The following is a 23,726-nucleotide window of genomic DNA, read 5'->3' on the forward strand; positions in this document are numbered from 1 at the left end:
GCGGGCCACCTCCTTGAAGTGCATTTTGGCTGAGGAGCACACCTGGTCTGAAGAGACCCAGAGGGTTGAACCACGGGAATAAAGACCCCAACCCCACTCCTCCCTTCTCTCCCTCCCTCCCGTCCCTGCGGCAGATTCCCGCTGGCCAGACCCCACAGAACGCAGAGGCCATGGAAAGTCTGTTGATGAGAGTCCAGGCAGCTTCTGGGCAGCAAAGTAGGGTGAAAGGAGCAGAGATTTGGAGAGGCAAGTGGAAGACATGCGGCATACTCATCATGATATAAATACCGATCAATGACTTAACCAATATTTACAAAAACCTACATGGAGGATGTGTGGGAGAGTAGAGGAAACAGTGTAAGGTAGTTATAACTCAGCCATGGAAGGAAGTCGGTAATGTGGAAAGCTGACAGTTCCAAAAATGGCAATATATATACAATTTAGAAATACAGAGGTAAAACCTAAGACAAAAGCAACAGCTAAATGAGTAAAGCCTTTGGGGACTAAGGGAGTAGAGACAGTATACATCTTGCAATATTATAATTTTAAAAGATATATTTAATAAAAACAAAGGAATGTTAAGGAAGTTGCTAGAAGGCTACACAAAAGAACTAACGGTGGTTACATCTGTGGAGAGGGAATGAGAGCAGTGAGAAGAACATGAACTTTTCATTGAACTTTCCATTGCACTGTCTTACTATGAACACCTGCTATTTTTGTAATATAGTGTTTATACTTTAAACAACAAACTAATCAACTGAATTTAGTTGCTAAAGGGAATTTATCTTATCCCTCGGGTGGGTTGGGGCAGAACACTTGAAAACCTACTGATTTCTATCAAATGAAGACCAGGGTGAGTCACTGACTTGCTCACACGTCGAGTTCAACATTGCCTTGGTTAGGACCCAGGACTTCATTGGGGACCCAAAGGCAGAAGTCTCTTCCAACCATTCCCTGCCTCAGAGGGAATAAGTAAATATGATGTAAAGTAAATATGGCTCATCACCTCTGAACATTTGTATGTCCCTAAAGTGAAGCAGCCCAGGGGTGAAAGACCATATAGAGGCCCAGACCAGCAAAGAACTGTCCAGTCATGTCACTGTTGTTGAAAACCACTACGTTTTGGAGTGTCTTGTTATGCAACAATAAATAACCGATACAATCTACTTTAAAAAATAACATATTGTTGTCTCAGAACTGTCCAGATGCCAGCACGCTATTATAATTCTGCTTTCTGATATGGTGAAAAATGTCCCCTTTAAGAAATATTTAAACTTAAAAGAAAAAAAGAAGGAAAAAAAAGCCAAACCCCAACCACAAGCTAAACTGAATATTTAATACATTCTGTAGGGATAGAAGGAATGCAACCAAGATTAGAATTTTATAATATGCATTAGACATTTATGTAAAAACTGTTCCATTTTTCCTCAAAGAAATTTCCTCAATTTCTTCTTTGCTATTTTCTTCAGAGCAATAACCTGTAATTTCTACTCTCGCAGATAAGGGGCTCCATTGTGCTGGGCAGTAATTACAACTTTATGTTTCAAGTCATTATCACCTCCAAACACTCCCTTTCATTTCCCTGCACAGTCTCACTGTACTGTTTCATAGTGAAAATACACTCCACTCAAATTCAAAGAGCTGAACAGAAGCTAGAAGCCCAAGGATGTTTAGGTACTGATTCAGTAACAATGCCTACTGGCGCAATCCTCCCATTTATTCATACTATTAAAGCTACGTTAACGAAAAAGGAACGCGGGAATGAGATCATTAACTATAACTAAATACATTCTAAATATAAATACCATGTATTTCCTGATCAGTATCAGGTAAACACCTACACCATCCACCCCGAGTTCTGGTCTAAGAGAAAAAGGTCAGAGACAATTACAAAGAAGGTGCTTCACATTATTAGGTCCATTTTGAAAACAAGGAGGTCCCTGGGTCAATGCCTTTAGTCTTTCTTTTTATCAGAGATTTCTGTCGATCCTTGTGTTGGTAATCCATTTATGTCTGCACCCTAAAATGAAAAACCATTTTAGAGATTATTACAAGACACTCATCATAAGAGATACTCTCTTTGAAAGCAGTCAACAAACTTCAGAATGAAAAAACTCTGCTTCTAGAATTATGCAGGATGGCTCAGTGCAGTTGAACACAATCGAAGTTATGTTCAAAGATACTCTCTTTGAAAGCAGTCGACAAACTTCAGAATGAAAAAACTCTGCTTCAGTTTTGGCTCAGTGCAGTTGAACACAATCGAAGTTGAACGTAACAAGCACCATTGCTAAAAACAACAGGCTGTCTCTAAATAGTCATTTAAAAAAATAACTTCATTTTATAAAAAAATAACGGCCCTAACTGATTGATGTTTCTCTCTCATAGATGTTTCTAACTCTCTCTCCCTCTCCCTTCCTCTCTGTAAAAAATCAATAAAATATATATTTTTTAAAAAGCCCAGCCAGTGTGGCTCAATGGTTGAGCGTCAACCTAGGAACCAAGAGGTCATGGGTTCGATTCCCGGTCAGGGGCACATGCCCAGGTTGTGGGCTCCATCCCCAACCATAGGGGGCGTGCAGGAGGCAGCCTGTCCATGATTCTCTCTCCTCATGGATGTTTCTCTCTCTCCCTCTCCCTTCTTCTCTGAAATCAATAAAAATACACATAAATAAATAAATAACTTCTATGATCCTCCTAAATTAAGTCTCCCACCAAGATTATCAACCAGTGACACTGGCTTTTTTCATGTTATCTCTTCGCACCCATGAGCTATTTCCCATTACTCTCACCAGCCAGGAAATACTGGCTATTATCTTGGCCATTGGCAAGGAGCAACTGCATTAATCAGAGGCCTAGTTTAAAACTTTAGTTTAAACCAACCGTTAATTTCTTAAAAACAAACAAACCCAAATTCCTTTCTTTTTCTTCTAAACTAGAAGAGAAAGTTTATTTAGAAAGTCATAAAAGTAGTAGAAGGGAGCCAGCTGGGCTGCACAGGCTCAGGAAAAAAGCCCTTGGAGCTTCGAATAGAGAAAGACAAAGGTAACTCGCCCGGGAGGAAAAAGGGGGGGCCGGGAAAGGCTCCGAGGGAAAGCCAACCCCCCCCCTCACCCCCCACCCCCCGTTAGACACATTGATGAAGCTTCTGGTTCCAAGAACTTGCCTTTCCAAAAGCCAAATAGTTTACCCTGACTGTACCACCCCCTCACCCAGCCTTCCTAGGCGAGGTATTTCAGTGTTCTTACCTTATAGTCTATTTTGCCTTTGCTTGCATCATTGGATTCTTGCACAGCTTTTCTAGGCCATATGCGACTTACAAAGGGGGCAATCAGAGGGTATATGTATGGCTCCAGGAACTTTTTGTAGATCCAGAGCAGAATTGGAATGACGATACAAGGAATGCACACCATTGTCCCAGGTGGGAGGTCCTGAACTGATAGATGCAAAGAAAAAACTAATTAGTTCCTCATAGATGAATGACTAAAGGAATTTAGCTAGATTAGGGTATTCCAAAGGATTATTTCTACACTGAACGAAAAACTTAGATCCTACTATTAGCTAAATGCAAGAACCGATTAAAGATACTGCTATCTGCAGGGTAAGGGAGTAATAGGTGGTAGGCATGAAAATAACAGCGACGTTCCCGCTTCCAAGTCTCTCCAATCACTGCTCCCCAACCATAAATTTAACGATAAAGACGCCAACATTTGCTAGGTGCTACGCAGTTTAATGCTTTGCATATACAGTTGGCCCTCTGTATCCCCAGGTTTTGCAACATGGAGTCAACCAACCCCAAATCGAAAACATTTGAAAAGAAAATCCCAGAAAATTCCAAAAAGCAAAACCTGAATTTGCTATGCACAGAGCACCTCGCGAAATCCACGCAAAGGAAGTGATGTGTAGGCCTACTGGAGCCTGTTTACAAACACGACACCTTTTATATGGGGGACTTGCGCACCCAGGAATTTTGGTATGGGGGGGGGGGAGGATGTGGAAGGGTATCCTGGAACCAATCCCTTGAAGATACTGAAGGACAACTGTATAACTCATTTATTCAAAACCCAGTGAGAAAAAAACACAAAACCCAGTGAGGCTGGGTACCTCTGCATCTTAATTTACACACACAGCAAAGGCAGGCACAAAACATTAAGGAACTTGGTAATTATGACTTAATTAGCCAAACCTACGATGCTAAGGGCAAACATTATATTATGAAACTCTCTAAGATATCACTTTGGAAGACCTCTAAGCTGCAAACTGGTTGGCCTTTTCCAGGCAAGAATTCTCCCTTGATTTAACTGCTTTTTCTTTTTAATGGCAATTAAGGTGTACCGTGTAATAAAATTATTTATTAGTTTATTTATTATTATAAGTAAATTGTTTATTAATATAGGAAAATTGTTTATTTCCAAAAATTAATACATCTAATTTCTTTGATAATTAGAAATCACCTTAGAATTTCTCAAAATCAGCTATTGAAAAAGAACAAATACTATTTCCACAAAATACTATTAAACCAAAGACTTCTTAAATTTACAAGAATTTTTAATCCCTTAGAATAGGCCTTAAAAATGAAGACACTATGGCCTGGCTGGTGTTGCTCAGTTGGTTGAACAGCACCAAGAAGTTGCAGGTTTGATTCCCAATCAGGGCACATGCCAGGGTTGTGGGCTCCATCCCCAGTAGGGGGTGTGCAGGAGGCAGTCGATGGATGGTTCTCTCATTGCTGTTCCTCTCTCTCCCTCTCCCTCTCAAAATAAATAAAAACATATTAAAAAAAAACAAAAAACTGAGAAGCATCAGAACACTGCATAAGGCTAGTAATTCAGGATGTTAAAATTTCATCATGACTACACTAAGGCAATTAAAAATTACTCACAATACAAGTGAACAATGGCACAGACAATTCACTTTTTAAAAAGGTCCCCTAGTCAAATTAAAGTAACAACTTAAGAATTTACCAAAATATTTTAAAGCCAAACGAGTGGTGAGTCTTTTTCACTGTTTTTCAAGGAATCATTATTTTTGTCCATAAACATTTAGAATGTGATCTGGGATGCTGAAAAGGTGGTCTGGGGAAGGTGCTGCACACTCTCACAGGTACCACAGCATCACCACGCTGCCTGGCTGGCAGCTGCCTGGATTTGAGATGTTTCCCCCACTTTCTATGTGGTGTTCGTGGGCAAATTACTTAACCAGTCTGTGCCTGAACTCCCTCGTGTGTAAAATGTAGACAATAATACCTACCTCACTGGAGATTAGGTAAATTAATATGCATACAAAGCTCAGAAGAGTGTCTGTATATAGTTAAGTGCCATGAAATCATTACTGGAAAAAAAAAAAAGCCAAAAATGGTGATCTGTCCAAAGTTCACACAAAGGTAACAAGTAACTAGAGCTGGCTAAGACCAGAATGCCCAGGGCCGGTTTCCTAGCTCAAGACTCTTGTCTCTACCCCTTCCCAAAACACAATGATTATGTTAATTACCTCCCTACCAAACCTTCAAAACCCACAGAAATCCTTCCAAACACCTGGCCATGCTCTGAGCACCAGGCCTGGCAAGTTGATGACTGGCAGGCCCTCCATCATAAAGGTTCACTTTTACCTTCTTGTACTTGTGTTTTAAGTAAGTACTTGCGCACTGTTTTAAATAAACTCTCGAGCACAAATACTACTAATCAGTTTTGTCATCCTTATGGCTTTTATAAAACTTCTTAGCTCTCTTCAGAATGAAGCTGCTGTATTTCATCTCTTAACCGTCATGATTCTTCAATGAGTTATTGTACTTCCTACCTGTGGACACCGTGGCTTAGAAAGGTCGCGAAGGTGGCTACGATAAACTGATAAAATTACAATTTTACTTAACCTCCACAAACCAAGTCTCGGATACTACAACAAAGTAAGCAAAATGGATTAAGACTGTTGTAGGGGAGAAATGTTTTTATTCGACTTGGGCCAGCACAATAGACTAGAGAGAACAGGTTGCGGCTCGGTCAGAAGTCGGCAGGTGGATGGGGACGGCCGCCGCCCCTTAGTAACCCGGTTCCGAAAGGAGCATCGTCTTATCGGAGACAAAGAGCGGGTCAGGCTGCGCGAAAGACAAGGAGGGAGACAGGAGAGTAGGGGCGAATGGTGGTGGAGATCACAGGAGCGCCGGGAAACCGACAATGCAGGCCAAGGGGAGGACAAACGGCATAGAGAAGGGCAGGCGGGGCCAGGCGGAGGGCGCAGGAGGCAGGAGGGCAGCAGGCGGAGGGGCGCGCTGCAGGGCGGAGGGGCCATCGGACAGCGCAGGGGTCCGCGGGGCCCCGGGCAGGAGCCGCGACCCGGCTGGGCTCGGTCCGCGCCGCCCGGCCCAAGCCCGCGGAGCAGCCCGCCCGCGCCGGGGCCACAGCCCATCCCCGCCCCACATGCCCGGCCCAAAGCCCCAGCCCACTCGACCCCACTCACCCGCGACCACCGAGCCCAAGTGGAAATGTCCGCACTTCCGGAGGGAGGGACCTGCCGCAGCCGAGCCAATGGACACCGCCCAAGGGGCCAACAAACACGTGCCTGCGTCAGCTGACGACACACACGGCGCACCGGTGCCGCCGGGCGGGGGCTGGGCGGGGCCCCGTGCCGGGCCTGGGCTCCGGCCTGCGGGCGGAGCTGAGCTCCCAGGCACTCCGATCCAATGACGCCTGTACCTATGGCTCACCACCGCAGGGAAGGCTACTTCACTGTTTTCAAATGCAGCTGTGCCCACAACCACCCTCTCCCCTAGTTACAAGGGCATTAAACTCAAGGGCAGGGTAAATTAAGTCAATCTTAACTGGCTAAGAGAAACGGCTATACCACTTCAGTAACTATCAGTGTTGAAGACGTGGAGAAAATCGGAATCCTCTGTTAGGGGTGTTTATTGTAAATGGCATACTCTGGAAAGTCTGGCTGTTACCATGATTCAGCAACTACACTCTTGGCTTATACCCAAGAGAAACGGGGACATGCCCATCCAAAAACCTGCAAAGGTGCACAGCAGCACTACTTGTAATAGCTTAAAAGACCCAAATGTCCAATATATTGATACAAATAATACCATCAGGCACAATACATGGATGAACCCTAAAAATACTGTAAAAAACCAGAGCCAGTGGGCCACACACTATGATGTTTCTTGAGATGTCAACAGGCCTATCTATCTGTATAACCAAGTAGTTCCCTAGGGCTGGGAGTAACAGCTAACCACTGCCAAGGTTCCTCTCTGGGGTGATTAAAATGTCCTAAAATTGATTTTAGTGATAGGTTCATAACAGTATACTGAGATCCATTGCACTGTGGTGAACTGCAGTGTTAAATCTCAATAAAGTGGCTGTAAAAAAATTTCAGAACTCCATGTTTTAATCCCATCTTATGCAAAAAGACAGCAAGACATTCAAAACAGCATGTTTATAACCCAAATTAATGACAGAACAGAATCATCTATTTAAAAATTCTAATCAGAAAACTTGCTTTATCACTTGAAATATATTTAGTAATAAAGACAACCAACATTCTGCTTTTACTTTTATTTAGATTTATTTTGTGCTGAATTTACTCCCGGGCCATAAGTTTTTGTTTCTTCAGTTTCTTCTGAGATATCTGGGGAAAGAAAATAAAAATGACTGTTAAATTTCCTGGAGAAACATCCACACTACATCTTAAAAAGAGGTCTTAGCTTCAGCGAAAGAACTGGAAAGGTCAACATAAAAGGGCTCTAGCTGGTGTGGCTCAGTGAGTAGAGTGTCGGCCCGTGGACTGAAGGGTCCCAGGTTTGATTCTGGTCAAGGGCACATGCTCTGATTGCAAGCTCGATCCCCAGTAGGGGGTTGTGCAAGAGGCAGCGGATCAATGATTCTCATTGATGTTTCTATCTTTCTCCCTCTCCCTTCCTCTCTGAAATCAATAAAAATATATTTAAAAAAACGAAAGAGTCCTTTGGCATAGCGATGTGGAATGACTAATCAGGGAACGAGTTTAAATTGATTTTCACTGAAGACAGTGACACCAGCTGCTAAGGATTCCAATGACAGGATATTTAAGTGACCGTATCAATAAAAAAAAACTATTAGGTGTGAAGGGAAGATTCTAGAATCACTCTGTTTCCTGGCCTAACAAACTGAACAGAATATGACTAGCTAACAATGCTGTAGGATACATAGGAAAGTTGATAGGAAGAGAAATCGTAAGAGTTCTTATCATATCCTTCCCCCGCTTTTCTTATTTTTACTCTATGAGAACCCACTGTGGCAATCATTTCACAGTATACTTAAATCAAGCCATCATGCGGCACACCTTGACAATGGTAGGAGGCAATTCTCAAAAACAACACTGACTTGTCACCATTTACTGAATATAGGCTTATGAGATCTGAGGGGCATTTTTGGAAGTGGCAATGGACATGTAGGTGGGACTATCAGTAGACAATCACAGTTCTGATGTACCGAATAGTACAAAGTTACTATTCAGTATCAATCAAGAAACAAATGAGATCCATGAAAGTAAAAATAAAATACAAGGTTGCTGGTTGCTCAGAACAGTTTCCTTTCATGGTTATTCCAAAGGTGTCCTAAGTTAGTCATCACAGCAACCACACATCTAGCATACACAACCGAAACTGAGCGAAGACTAATAATTTACCTTTTTCTTCTGTGCCACCTCCTCTTCTGGTTTGGGAACAATCTGCTCCTTTTCAGTGAGGATCATCTCAATGTGGCAGGGAGAGCTCATGTATGGGTTAATCCGCCCATGGGCTCTGTAGGTTCTACGCCGCATCTTGGGCGCTTTGTTCACCTGAATGTGCTCGATGACCAGAGAGTCTACATCTAAACCCTGGGAAGAAGGGAGAAGGAACATAATCAGGTAAGCCTTTATCTTAACACCATCTTTGGAAATTAAGTTCCTGCCTTAATGAACTCATTTTTTTGAAAAGCAATCCTTAAGAGTTTAAGCCAAGTATCAGTTCAGGCAGTTACTTTAAACTTGGTTCTAAATGGCCTTCCTTAAATTAAACCTAACTACCGAAACTCAGTGCTATGCTAAGTCCATGTTGAAGATCACGAAGAGTAGTGTTAATTTCTAAGCTTTGATGATAAACAACATTTTGGCAGCTTGGCTTAGCAGCTAAAAGGTTACAAAACTAGCCATGGCTGGTGTGGCTTATTTGGTTGGGTATTGTCCTGTGCACCAAAAGGTTGCCAGTTTGATTTGTGGCCAGGGCACATGCCCAGGTTTTGGGCTCAGTCCCAAGTGGGGATTGTGCAAGAGGCAACGGGGATCCATGTTCCACTCTTACATCGATGTTCCTCTCTCTCACTCCCTTCCTCTCTCTAAAAAACTATGTAAATAAAAGGCTCAGTGACCGTCCAGTGGCAGGTAGCTATGACATGCACTGACCACCAAAGGGCAGACGCTCAAAGCAGGAGCTGCCTAGCGAGCCCTCTCGCACTCTGAGACCCTCGGGGGGATGTCGGAGTGCCAATTTCTGTTCGATCCCCGCAGGCCAGGCTGAGTCAATATATATGTATACATATGTACACACTCACACACACACTAGAGGCCTGATGCATGAAATTAGAGCAAGGGCTTCCGCCCGATGCAGCCTGGTCCAGAAGGAAGGACGTCCGGTCTAATTAGCATATTACGCTTTTATTATAATAGATATAAATAAAAGGGGGTTATAGCCTGAGACCCATTTTTAATTCTGGCCCAGATTTCCAAACGCGAAAGGGGAACGGACAAACCTATTTTGTTGACCACACTGTTTTTTAACTTCTAAATGAAACTTAGTATCTCTCCATTAAAAATGTAGGCAATAGCCTGGCCCGAGTGGCTCAGTGGTTGAGCATCAATCTATGAACCAAGAGGTCATGGTTCGATTCCTGGTCAGGGCATATGCCCAGGTTGCAGGCTCAATCCCCAATGTGGGTCGTGCAGGAGACAGCTGATCAATAATTCTCATCATTGATGTTTCTCTCTCTCTTTTAATATATTTTAAAAATACATTTTAAAAAAAGTTTTGGCAATAAACCACATTAACCATTACTAAAGCAACCACTTTGATAACTATATTTGTTTCTTTGCAATAGTGTCTTAGTGTGTGTATAAGTCTGGACAACAACATTAACTGAACAACCATCCAAGCTGGATACATATAAAGATGTTAATGTCTTGGGTACCTTAAGCTCAGCATTGCTCTCGGCATTTTTCAGCATGTGCAGCAAAAACTCAGCACTCTTTTTGGGCCACCGGCCCTGTGTCCAGCCCCACTGTTTTGCCTAAAGAAAACAGAGAAAGGCTATTAGTTCCCAATTTAAATGAAATGTTACAATCAAGATTAATTTATGGCACGCTCTGCCTCCTGGGAGCATACCCACACCTTTCCTCTTTTCCTTCTCCCTCCTCTTCCCCTGCAGGCAAGCATCTCCTAAACTCCAAGGGCCCCCACAGAGACTTGCAACCAGGGAAGCAATAGGCAGCAGCAGCAACTTGTCCTGGGCCAAACCCCTAAACCTGTCTCCAACGCCCCATTTTCCGTCTCTCCAGTGAGCGGACCACAGCTCTGCCCTGGCTCACTCCTTTCCCGTGACATTTCTAGGGAGCCAAAGCAGCAGCACCTCGTCTCTCCCGTTGCTGCTGCTGCCCTCAGCCAGTGGTCGGCAATCGCATTTGTCAACAGAGCCAAATATCAACAGTGCAATTGAAATTTCTTTTTTTAGAGCCAAAATTTTTAAACTTAACTATATAGATAGGTACAGTGTTATTAACTTAATCAGGGTATCCTAAGCTGGCCTTTGCTAAAAACTCAAGGGGCCAAAGATCCGCTGTGGCTCACGAGCCGCGGTTTGCCGACCACTGCCCTAAGGCATTCCTGTTTCACTGTTCCCTGCTTCAGTAAACGTACTCTCAAAAACACACACAACTTATTATTTTATTCACTTCAAGGTTGCTCAGAACATGGTTCTTTTCACGGTTAATCCAAAGGTGTCCTAAGACTGTCATCACAGCAACCATTAACAGCCCGATTAAAGACCTTAGCCATTTTAATCCCATCCAGTCACTTTCCCTTACAATCTGTCTTTTCAAATAGCAATCATCAATTCTCACCTGGGCACACCTACCAACGCCACCATTATAACGACGGAACGGCACGCACTGCTTCTTTAAGGTGACGTCCTTCAGATACTTGGTGGCTTTCCGAATGTGCATGCCCTTGATGGCCTGGGCAGTTTCACGCGTGTTCTAAATAGAAAACACACCGGGAGTTAACCATGTTAAGGCATCACAACTTTTAAAGCACGCATGAAGTTCTCGAATTCTCAAAATGCCAACATCACAACAGTCACGACACACTCATGACCGATACCTAGAAGGCGGCTGCTCAGAATTGATTAGTTTTCATGGTAAATCCAAAGGTGTCCTAAGAAAGACATCACTGCAGCTGCCTTTTCGGCATATGGTGTCAAAGAAAAGCTCACTGGGGCACCCACAACGACTTTTAGGGCATAACAGATTCACGTACCTTGAAGTGAACGCGGAGATTGGAGCCTCTCGATTTGCATGCTAAAACACAAAGGACACTGTGGTTAACTTTGGGTATCTCGTTTCTCTTACCCCCAAATAAGAAATGCATTAAGTGTTGTTCACTTACATTTTGTGGGGTTTTCTGGGTCTAGCGAATAGCGAACCATCTTCAGAGGTCACCTGGGAGGGAGGACGGAGCAATTCTGTCAGGACGTGGTTGCAGTCACTTACAGCCTAAATCTGCACTAAATGCAACCAGCAGCTGCTCAGAGAACAGTTGTTTTCACGATGAATCCAAAGGTGTCCTAAGAAGTGCCATCATCGCAGCCATGCTCTTTCCCTCTGACCGCCAGTGCCTGCGGGCAGCAGGGCCGGCACCAGACCGGGCGCACGGCCTGCGTCAGCCCCGTTCCTCTCTGGGTGGCAAGAAGCCTGTTTCAGTGCAACTAGGGCTCCCTCGGGCCTAAGGACGCGGCGCACTGGGCGGCAGGCTCAGCCACCACCCTCAGCGTGCGCCCGCTCCGCAGAAAGCCCCTTCACTCACACAACTCCACAAGGGACGCTGTGCCTTCCCACGCTTGTGCGGTCACCAACGTGACACGCAGCTGATCTGAAAGACTCCTCTGAAGCGAGGAAAGCCTCGACCCCACTCTATTCCCCCCAATTTTCTCACTGAGGCCACAAACGCGCCGCGTACTCGGCCCTCACTCACCGCCAGACACTGGACCTCCGGAGTCAGAGGCGGCGCCGACCACGGGCTACCCGCGCTCCCAAAGCCCCCAACCCCTCCCATCGTACCCCTTTTCGGGCCCGCAAAGGCCGCACTGCCCGGGCGCCCCGACCCTTCCCCGCGCACAGGGGGACACTGCCTTCAGCGAGAAGTCAGCAACCGCAAGAGTTCTCTTCTCAGGGGCCTCCAGATTGGCGCCCCCAAGGCCAGGATGGCGGTGATAACCGGAGGATTCAACTCTCGGAGAGAGACGCCGAAGAGCAACTCACCTATGGCCGCTTTGGGGGAAGAGGAAGAGCGGAGGCTCTTGGGAGATTTCATGATAACTCAATATCTCGCGAGATTCTCACCCAAAGAAACGAGGTTTGAAGAGGGGAGGAGGGAGGAGGAAGATTAAGGGAGTGTGAAATAAGTTTTAGAAGACCTTAAAACGAAATGCCTCATTAGGGACTGTCTCAAAATTCTCTCTTTTTTGATCCAGAAATAAAGTTAGGAATTTTAAATATTAATTAAAGCAGGTTTGTAGTTCTAGGACAGGATCACGTGTTATTACATATAGACAAGACATTTATTCAACATGCGTTAGGTTTGATTATGTGATCATGTATCCCTGAAAGTGATTTGTAATTAATTGGACAATTAAGAAGATGCAAAGGATGGAATATAATTATGGTAGTCAGAAAATTCTCAGGATGAAAATAGCACCCAGTCTCTTGACTTGGGGTGGTGAACACACAGTGCAATATACAGAAGATGCATTCTAGAACTGTACTCCCAAAACCTATATAATTTGATTAACCAATGTCACCTCAATAAATTTAACAAAAAAAGTATATCACCCAGTCAATTGTACTGCAACCTGTGTAACGAATGTGCTAACTGGCCCGGTTGACATAGCTCAGTGGTTAAGCATGGACCTATATGAACCAGGAGGTCACAGTTAGATTCCCTATCAGGGCACATGCCGGGGTTGCAGGCTCGATCCCCAGTAGGGGGCATGCAGGAGACAGCTGATCAATGATGCTCTCTCATCATTGATGTTTCTATCTCTCTCTTCCTCTCTGAAATCAATAAAAAATATATTTTTAAAAAATAAATAAAAAGCTTACTAAATTCAAGACACTATTTCAGTACTTTTCAATCAGATGCATTTCTTTAATTAACCCTTAGGACAACTGTAGAAAGAGATATTACTATTATTTCTATTCTATAAATGAAGTTGAGGCGCAGAGAAATTAAGGGATTTCCCCCAAAGTCCCACAGCTCAAAAGTGACATCTGGAAGCAAAAACAAGCCCCAGCGACAAGTTTGTCATCACTAGGCATTCCTGCCTCTCCCTTGCCTTGTCTTCTCTGTACTTCTAAGTTCTCAAACCAGAAAGCTGGAAAACAATTTCTCTTTTTCTTGTCTTGGCACACACAGGCACTTAAACTCTATGATTACTGCCAGAGTCTTCTAAGTGGTCTTCTGGCCTTTATTTTTCCACACTCTAATATATCCTCTATATTGCTGACAGAATCATTTTGCTAAAACAGCTGCCAAAATGATCACGTCATTTTTCAGGTTCTATTGTTTTTTAATGTGGTTCCTGTTCCAAATTCCTGGGGATGACTTAAGAGCCTTCTATGATCTGTCCTGTGCCTTCTTCATCCCTTAACCTTTCTTTCTCCTTTCTCTACACACTCCTACCCTATTCTCATTAATTTTAGAGAGAGAGATCAAGCCTATTGTTAAAAGACAGACATGATACCTCACTTGATTTTGTATTCACTAGCATTGGATTAGACTAGAAGGATTAAAACCTTTGAGATTATTTCCTTTTAAGGGGAAAGGTTTATCTTTTTTTATTTTTAAAAAATATACTTTTATTGATTTCATAGCAGAAGGGAGAGGGAGAGAGAGACATCACTGATGAGAGAGAATCTTTGATGGGCTGCCTCCTGCACACTCCTCACTGATGATCAAGCCTGCAACCCAGGCATGTGCCCTGACCGGGAATCGAACCGTGACCTCCTAGTTCATAGGCTGACACTCAATCACTGAACCACACTGGCCAGGCTGGTTTATCTTTTAAAGCCTCAGTGATTTTTTCTGTAAAGTTTAAATAAACTCTTCAAACTTTATTTGATACATATTTTTTCTTCCATCTGTTGCTTGTAAATTTAAATTTTTAATTGTATTATATTTATTGTGCAGAAATCTTAATTATTAAAACAATGGGGAGCTACAAATAGGTTTACTTCTTTTTTAAAATATATTTTTATTAATTTCAGAGAGGAAGGGAGAAGGAGAAATAGAAACATCAATGATGAGAGAGAATCAATCATTGATTGGGGATTGACCCTGCAACCTGGGCATGTGCCCTGACCTGGAATGGAACCATGACCTCCTGGTTCATAGGTCAATGCTCAACCACTGAGCAACACCGGCTGGGCAATTCTTAACAATTTAGTTGTTCATTCATCCAGTCAATGAGTATTTATTGAACACTTAATATACGCCTGCCAAGGTGCTAGATGCTGAGTTATAACAAGTACTAGGAGAATCCCTAACCTCAAGGAACCTACAGTCTTGGGGTGAAGGGGTGGAAGGATAGGGAAGTAGGAGGTGAACAATCAAGTAGAATACATTGTGAACTGCTAAAGTCGGGGGAGCACTGAGGACCTCATTAGTAGCACTTAGAGTGGGAAAGCTGCCCTGAGTCAATGACCTGGCGGCAGCACCATGAAGGACCAGGAGTTAGCTGGCCACGGCAGCAGGAGGGAAATGATTGCTGTTTCCAGCGGGGGGGTTCTCTTACAGGAATTGCAGATGTTTGGGTTACTTTTGGGAGAGATAAGGGGGAGGGGCAAACCTGATCTTGAAGGATCGCATTTGTCTGCAAAGAAGTTTCGAGTGCATCTTAAAGTCGATGAGGGACTTTTGAAAGCACTGAAACCCTTGGGGGGTTTGAGGTGATCTGATCAGATTTCACTTAGAAAAGGATCACTCTGCAAAGAGACATCCCGGATGCACCAGGGGCAAGACCAGAGGCGGGCAAAGACCGTGGTGGCCTGAACTGATCTGATTCAGCCCCCCCGCCCCCCCCCCCCCAAAGAGAATGGAGAGTGGTGGATGATGCATTGGCGAGATTTTAGTAAAAGTCAGAGGATTTCATGATTGTAAGCTGTGAAAGTTGGTAATTTTGGAACTTCACCAACCCTTTTTAAACATCTCCTCCCTCACTGTGTTGCCAACATCTCCTCCTGGAGTTTGCAGCACAGTCTCCTTCTGCCTGTTAGTACGTAACAAAGGAAAACCGGCGTCACGGGTGACACCCGCAGAGGCACTCTGCACTGGATTGAAAGGGGGAGCTCGGTCTCTGCAGGAAGAATTTCATTCACGAGCAGTCGGGAGGTGTTTCTGAGCAGCTGTAGGGTTTGGAGTTGGGCCAGGAGAGCATCTTTCCTGCCAACCTCGGAGCACACCAGTGGGTGAGCAGAGTAGAGCCATTTGAATAATAGCAGGGTGCTTTTCGCTTTGCCAAAAATGTTTTATTTCTGTGTTTTCCAATTTCTCACTCTTTTTCCTTTTATGGTTTTGTGTTAGAAAGGGTTTCTCCACTCTGATAAGATTTTTTTAATACTCCCATTGTGGAAGACACTTTATGGTTTTATTTTTCATGTTTTAATATGCTGCCCATCCAATGTAAAGCCCGAGATATGTCTCATAGCTACCCAAATGTCACAATTTGCTCAGTAGTTTGTGTTTATCCTATAGATTTAAAATGCCATCTTTATCATATGTGAATAAGGGTATTATTCCAGGGTGGAGGGGATCATGTAGAGAGACATTTGCATCTGGTAACTGAGGGTGGAATTCTATTACTTCCCAGCCGGGTGTCTCAGTGCACGTTATTTGGTTTCTCTGAGCTTTTCTTCTCCATTTGTAAAAGGAAGATGACAATACTATACTGGATTGCTGAAAAAGTTACAAGAGAAAGTTAAAAGACAAGTAAATACAATAAAATAGATAATCAGTACATATTGGCTCATTCCTCCTTTCTCCCTCCTTCTCCTTAGAATTTATTTATGGGCATCACCTAATCTGATTCTTTCCCCAAAGCATGGATGTCCCCTATGATGTCCTGCACTAGTGACCCTCGGTGAGTCTCCTCCAGTCCCTTCTCTGGCAGCTGTGCCCTGCTCTGCGTGCGTGAGGCTGGGCCTCCCAACCCCCACCCTGGCCTTCCTGCCTGCCTTCTGATTGGGTGCAGCCCACAGTGAGCACGGGCAGGAATTGGAGGTCATGGGGAGAGGTTGGGCTATGACTTCCCAGCTCCCTTGCTGCTTGACACCTGCCAGATTGCTTGCCTTCCCAAGCTCAACGCTCTCTAGGCTCCATTACAGACAGTATCCGCTTGTCCTAGGAGCCCGGGGCGTGGAAATGTCTTTCTGTTGTTGCTGGGCTCCGGGTGCCTCCATGGCCCTTGTTAGTTCCCTTAACGTTGCCCACATCTCTTGAGTCCCTTAAAGCCTCTTCCGGTGAGTTCTCTGCATGACATTGTTTCCTGCTGCCGTCCCGAGGGTTAGCGCCCCTCTGAGTACTTCCCTGGACCAGAGCGCAGCATTTTACTTTCCCTTTTCATCCTGTAGTTACAGTAATGATGTCCTTGAGGATGGAACTAATACTTAGGGTGCGTCTGTTGTGTGTGGAATGCTGTGTACACTTCATCTCACTCATTCCCCGCGAAGACTTTGTAAGGAAGGCTGTACTACCCGTGGTTTATAGCGGAGGGCTTGAGACTCAGGGAAGCTGGGGAACTGGCCCGGATCCTACAGCTAACAGGCAGCCCAGGATGCATTTGGTGCAGAGCTAGGTTGACCTGACTCCAATGTTTGCTCTCTTTCTGCTACACCTGTCTGTCATGGGGGAACATTCCAGAGAGGATAAACTGTAAGCATGGGAAAATTTGTCTTGGATTTCACAGTTTTACCAAGGGTGAGCCTGCAAAGGAACCCTAAAATTATTCACTAAAACTGAAGGATACGTTCCTGCTGTTGCTCTTGGGTGACACCACGGGCCGCTAGATGGCACCCGTTCCGCACGGTATAAACCTTTTTGTCATTTCTGTGGGCAAAGGGTGCCTGTAGTCAGTTCTGTTTACCTTGACAAGTAACTATGACTTTGATTTAATGCACTACGTATTCCCTCCGAACTGGGCTGATTTTTAAGCTTTATGGAGATGAGACTGTGAGTGAGCAGGGTGTGGGGTGGGGAGAGGGAATGGAGAGAGAGGAGACAGAACACTGAAGCTCAGCCCCGGGGACATGGCTGGGCCTGCAGTACCAAACCAAGTAATACTCTCATTCAAACACCAGGAGAGTATTAGCGCTTGTCTGCTGACATTGACAAGAAAAACGTTCTGAGATGTTCTCAATTATGTAAATCCATAAACCAAGCCCCAGCCAACAGATTGCACTAACCACCTGTACCTTTCCAGAAAAAGCTCCTCTTCAAGAAAAACTCTTAAAAATCCTTGTCAGTGGCTACCTGATAACTCTCTCTCTCTCTCCCTCTTTTTGCCCCAGTTGGCCTAAGACATCTTACCTGACATAATCCTTGAATTTCTCTTCTCTGTGGGACATGACCTCCTAGGACAGTGGTCGGCAAACTCATTAGTCAACAGATCCAAATATCAACAGTACAACCATTGAAATTTCTTTTGAGAGCCAAATTTTTTAAACTTAAACTTCTTCTAATGCCACTTCTTCAAAATAGACTCGCCCAGGCCGTGGTATTTTGTGGAAGAGCCACACTCAAGGGGCCAAAGAGCCGCATGTGGCTCGCGAGCCGCAGTTTGCCGACCGCTGCGACCGCTGTTAGGAATAAGTTTTCCTTAGCAACGTGGGACAATGCCCTAAACACACAAGGACCATCTGAGTATAATTAAAATCATACAGATATTCATCAGCAATGCTTCCTTTGAAAGATCTGGATGGAAAGGGGGAAAGGACAGGAAAAAAGTCTGCGACGCTCTAAGTTAAAATTGTAGGGACAGGAGAGTGGACCAGCTCTGACAAAGGACTGCTCACCTTCCTGTGAAACTGTGGGAACTGAGGGTGAATTTCCAGGAGGCTAGTTCTGTGATTATCCAAGAGAGAATGGCCTCCACTTCTTATTTACACAGGAGCTTTCTGACCACTGTGGACGCAGCTGTGCTGGGCCCGTCCCAGGATGAGCCCTGCCTCTGTCATCTCCTCAAAGTAACGCCTTTCAGAACAGCTTACATCTTGCTCCCCCTCCTTGATGCATAAAAAAGCTTGCAAAACTCTTGGACAGCCCAGCTGGCATGGCTCAATTGTTGAGCGTCAACCTATGAACCGGGAGGTCCTGGTTTGATTCCGGTCAGGGCACATGCCCCCGTTATTGGCTCTATCCCCAGTAGGGGGTGTGCAGGAGGCAGCCAATCAATGACTCTCTCTTCTCATTGATGTTTCTCTCTGCCTCTCCCTTCCTCTCTGACATCAACAAAAATATATTAAAAAACAAAACAAAACAAAAAAAATCTCTTGGACATTGGACGTGCTGTCTTTCCTACCTAGCCATGCAGCTGGTGGATGAAACTCCGTGTCCCAGAACCAGTCTTCTTTGATGCTGGCAATGGCCTAATAAAGCCTTCCCTTTGTTGTTGTTGTTGTTAATCCTCGCCTAAGGATAATTTTTCATTACTTTTTAGAGAGAGTGGAAGGGGGAGGCGGAGAGAATGAGAGAGAGAAACATCGATGTGAGAGACACATTGATTAGTTGCCTCCTGCATGCACCCCAGCCAGGGGCCTGGGATGGAGCCTGCAACAGAGGAACATGCCCTTCACTGGAACTGAAACCAAGACCCTTCAGTCCATGGGCTGAGGCTCTATCCACTGAGCAAAACCGGCTAGGGCCTAATAGATCCTCTTATAAAAAGACTTTCAGATGTGAAAATTACATGTTTGTTTTTGTTTAACAAGGTGTCCGAGCCCAGCCCTCTCATCATGGAGATGAAGACACCGTCTTCTGTTCCTTTCTGGGCAAGTGATCCCCAACTTACCTGGTTGTTCTAATGAAAAATATTATCTTAATTTTTCTTGCCTGTGGCCTTCCCAGTTGCTGAGGCCTTTTGTAAGGCAAATAGATGAAGCTACAACTTTTCTGTCCTCTACTTCTGAAGGGGACTTCTTTTCCTTTTTCCCTCAGGAAAAATTCTCTAGACAATTTTTTTTCCAGTTTTTTCTTTTCAAAATGTATAATTTAAACTTAAAAAACAGGGAAGACATTCAGATAGTTCAAAATAAATAAATAAATAAATAAATAAATAAATAAATAAACTAGTACATCAAAAGGCAACCAATAAAAAGTCTCACTCCTATCCCTTTCCCCAATGTCTCACTCTCCTACCCTCAACTCACGGGCAATCACCCTAATTATTACTTCTTGGGTATCCTTCCTGCAAATCTAATCCAGTGTAGTATGGAAAGGCTTATTGATTTCTTTGGGGGAGGAGATTCACCATTGTTGCTCCCTGGCTGCTGAATGCCCTGTTATTCCCACTTACCCTCAGGTGAGTTCTACAGTTTTTTGGAGTGAAAAACTGAGACAGAAGATCTAGTATCAGTGAAGTGAGCCGGACTGGTGGCTCCTGTCCTGGAAGAGGTAGATGCCATCGTCACTGTGGCTTGTCCAGAGCTCTTGTCTTTCCCAAGTCCCCAGGCCCTTGCCCTCTCTCACTCTTGGAGGAAGCTGTTGCCTCCTGAGCCCCTGCACCTGGCCTTCACTTCAGAGCCCCCCACCCTCCCCAGAGCTAGCTCCTCCAGGGGCTTCCATCTTAGGATCGAGGGCAGCTCCCTCTCTGCCTTTGACACTCCAACTCCTTTCCCTTCCCTCAACTTCTTTATATGGCCCCTTTCATCCTCTTCTACCATCACACTTCTCTAAAGACTAGTTACTGAGATTCCCTCGCCACTTAGTGTAGCTCACTAACATCTAATTAACATCTACAATCTACACTAATAAAAGAGAAATATGCAAATTGACCGAACCTCCACGACACCCACAATCAGGAGTATGCAAATTAACCCAACAAAGATGGCAGATTAATTTGCATACACGGGCATGGAGGGAAGACTGAAGGCTGAAGAGGCTTGGCTTCTCTGCTGCGGCTGGAGCGGAGAAACCTCAAGGCTTGGCTTCTCCGCTTGGGCCAGAGCAGAGAAGCCAAGCCTCGCTGCAGCCGGAGCGAAGGCCTGGGTCCCAGGTGCCGGAGAAAAATCGGTGCCGGCAGCCAGGGGAAGGAAGGCCTATTGCATGAATCTTCCTGCAACGGGCCTCTAGTGTGTGAATAATGTGCTAGATGAGGAACATTCAAAGATTAAAAGAAGATGTGGTTCCTGCCTCTCAGGCTCTTCAACCCTGACCTAATTAAGTGAAATACATTGGGATACATGCAGTAACACAGGCCTGGTCTAGGAGGCTGTGGTTCAACTAGGAGGCTGTGCTAGTTACAGGTGTGGTCTAACCACACTTAGCACAGGGGGAAGAGGGTTGTTATTTCTGAATATGAGGATGATAGTCACCATTTACTGAACCCTCCAGGTGCTGGAGCTTGGGATATTAATACCCTGATGCCACGGAGCTTGGGATATTAATACCCTGATGCCACGGAGCTTGGGATATTAATATGCTGATGCTGCGTTTCCACACAGGGCCCCTGCACCAAGTTGCTTCCCCTTTCTTCAGTCCTCTGCCTTCTGTCACCTGTTAGATGCCATTCTTCTCTGAACACAGACTTTTCCAGATCTAACCTTCCCAGGTACTGCTCCACGCTCCAAACCACCTTCACCATCAAACACAAACCGTGGGCCTCCCCTCGGAGCCTGTGTTTGCTTCTCAGGGTGGCAACTTGCTCACACGAAGATAACACATTTTCCTGAAGGGCCCTTCCCAGCTATTTTTAAAAAAAATATGTTTTATTGATTTTTCACAGAGAGGAAGAGAGAGGGATAGAGTTAGAAACATCGATGAGAAACATCGATCAGCCGCCTCCTGCACACCCCCGACTGGGGATGTGACCGCAACCAAGGTACATGCCCTTGACCGGAATCGAACCTGGGACCTTTCAGTCCGCAGGCCGACACTCTATTCACTGAGCCAAATCAGTTTCGGCCCAGCTATTTTTTTTAAAGTATATTTTTATTGAGTTCAGAGAGGAAAGGAGAGCGAGAGATAGAAACATCACTGATGAGAATCATTGATCGGCTGCCTTCTGCACGTCCCCCACTGGGGATTGAGCGTGCAACCCGGGCATGTGCCCTGACTGGGAATCAAACCATGACCTCCTGGTTCACATATGTCACTGTTCAACCACTGAGCCACAGCGGTTGGGCAGCATTTCTGTTTTCTTTTTTAATATATTTTTATTGATTTCAGAGGGGAAAGGAGAGGGAGAGACAGAAACATCAATGAGGAGAGAGAATCACTGATTGGCTGCCTCCTGCATGCCCCACAGTGGGGACCAAGCCTGCAACCCAAGCATGTGCCCTTGACCAGAATCGAACCCGGGACCCTTCAGTCCACAGGCCAACTATCCGCTGAGCCAAACCAGCTAGGGCAGCATTTCTGTTTTCATTATGTAGGTGAGGAAAAGGAAGATGAGCATATTGAGTAACTTGCCCAAGGCACTTAGGTAGAAAGTGGTAGAGAAGGAATTTCAAACATGGCCTGTTGAAGTCGAAGCTCAAAGCCATTCTGGTACACTAAGGTGAATTGGGGGTGTTTGGCCCGGATCAGAGAAGACTCAGAGTGGGACTCTTTTGACAGTCTTCTGGACCTTGGGTCACCACATGTATGAGGTGTAGGTGGAATTAAAATCAATATTGGGAATAATCAGGATTAGATTTAATCCCAAATAAAGGACTTCTAGCATTTACAGTGACCTGAATAGAAGGAGCTGGCTGCCTCCTGAAGTGGCCAGTTCCCTTTATGACCTGGGTTCAACCAGTCTCCATGGCTGGACGAACCCTACCCAGGACACTGGAGGGGATCCCACCATTGGATGAGGGTCTGCTGGGTAGGATTTAAGGTCTCAGAAGTAAAGAGTCTGTATCTCTCGAGGATATTACGTGTGGTCATTGCAGAACCCAGTGGAGGAAATACTCTTGAACGTCACCCTGTTTGTGAATTTATCCAGGTCTGAAGCCCCGAGAATGTTCCTCCTTTTTCCCACTGAGAGTCCGCTCAGGAGTAAAGGTCAAGAGGACAGCAGTCATTCGCATGTGGAGTGCCCTCTGAGGATTTCAAAGACATTTTTCGAAGGGTTTCATTATCCCAACTGTGCAGATAAGGAGACTTGACCAACCAGGGAAGAGAAAGTGGAGGCCACTGTCCAGTATCTCTTGGCAGGTAGCACTCCATTCTTTCCTGCTCACGTCAGCTGGGGCTGCAACAGCTGCAGTAACTGGCGGCAGAGAAATAAGGTGAGTCTGGGGAGGGAAATGGAGTCAGTGGAATTTTTTAAAGATGGTGAGACCATAACTTGTGTTTGTCTGCTGACAGAAATGATCCAATAGAGAGGAAGAAATTTTGGAGTGATGTCTGTCTGTGTGTGAGAGGGGATGGAATCTGGAATGTATGTGTGTGTGTGTGTGTGTGTGTGTGTGTGTGTGGCGGGGGAGGAGTACAGTTCATGCTTAGTACCTGGAAGGGAGACCAAGGACTTGGGTACAGACAAGTAGGTGGATGGGCCTGTGGATGTTCTCTTTTGATTGATTTAAAAATATATTTTTATTGATTTCAGAAAGGAAGGGAGAGGGAGAGAGAGGCACATCAATGATGAGAGAGAATCATTAATTGGCTGCCTCCTGCACACCCCCTACTGGGGATTGAGCCTGCAACCCAGGCATGTGCCCTGACCAGGAATTGAACCATGACCTCCTGGTTCATAGGTCGATGCTCAACCACTGAGCCTAGGCTCTTCTAATTGGCTTTATTTTCCCAGTAAAATAGAAACCAGGTCATTAGCTGGGAGTGATGGTAGAGAGATGTTAGAGTTCTGAGAGGAGAGGAGAAGATGTACGAGAGTTGTCCAGGAGAAGGAGTAGGAGGAATAAGTGGTCTGGGAAATACAGTTGATTGCTTGACAGAATTAAAAGACCACTTGAGATTGCTGGTCATTAATTTAACGTAACAAACTTTGTCTGTGTGGGTGTATGTGTGTGTGTATGAGCGTGCGTGGATGGATGTGTTTCATCTATGATCTGCTCTGTAGGTGTAGTTACAGAAATAGGTAAAAATTAGATTTAAACAAAGGTTTTATTTTTTAGTAAAGACAGAGAAATAAATAAGAAACGAGCAAGGTATCCTATGCTTGATTCCCCCCCCCCCCCCCCACACACACACAGACTTTTACTTTTTAAGGAATATTCACTTCATTTACTCAACAAAT

At 44.8% G+C, this 23,726-nt stretch overlaps 2 protein-coding genes across 3 annotated transcripts; both read right to left on the minus strand.

Annotated features, from left to right (window-relative positions):
• Window positions 1–1,315: 1,315 nt before the first annotated feature.
• Window positions 1,316–6,553, minus strand: LOC307107684 (UPF0729 protein C18orf32 homolog). Of its 2 annotated transcripts, none has more exons than XM_079785099.1 (3): window positions 6,451–6,553; window positions 3,246–3,433; window positions 1,316–2,020 (listed from the first exon to the last, which is right to left on the minus strand). In XM_079785099.1, exons 2-3 carry the CDS (start codon window positions 3,408–3,410, stop codon window positions 1,955–1,957), a joined length of 231 nt encoding a protein of 76 aa, XP_079641225.1. In that variant the 5' UTR covers window positions 3,411–3,433; window positions 6,451–6,553; the 3' UTR covers window positions 1,316–1,954. The 2 variants fall into 2 exon arrangements, with proteins under 2 accessions (XP_079641225.1, XP_079641226.1); XM_079785100.1 differs by having other exon boundaries at window positions 3,246–3,428; window positions 6,451–6,538.
• A 976-nt stretch (window positions 6,554–7,529) lies between these two features.
• On the minus strand, window positions 7,530–12,596 carry RPL17 (ribosomal protein L17). Its single transcript, XM_079785098.1, has 7 exons — window positions 12,538–12,596; window positions 11,666–11,718; window positions 11,537–11,577; window positions 11,122–11,256; window positions 10,194–10,292; window positions 8,656–8,847; window positions 7,530–7,617 (listed from the first exon to the last, which is right to left on the minus strand). The coding sequence occupies exons 2-7, from the start codon at window positions 11,703–11,705 to the stop codon at window positions 7,570–7,572; spliced, it is 555 nt and encodes a 184-aa protein (XP_079641224.1). The 5' UTR covers window positions 11,706–11,718; window positions 12,538–12,596; the 3' UTR covers window positions 7,530–7,569.
• Between the last annotated feature and the right edge of the window lie 11,130 nt (window positions 12,597–23,726).

The sequence above is a fragment of the Cnephaeus nilssonii genome, assembly GCF_951640355.1.
Source record: "Cnephaeus nilssonii genome assembly, chromosome: 11".
Lineage (NCBI taxonomy): Eukaryota > Metazoa > Chordata > Mammalia > Chiroptera > Vespertilionidae > Cnephaeus > Cnephaeus nilssonii.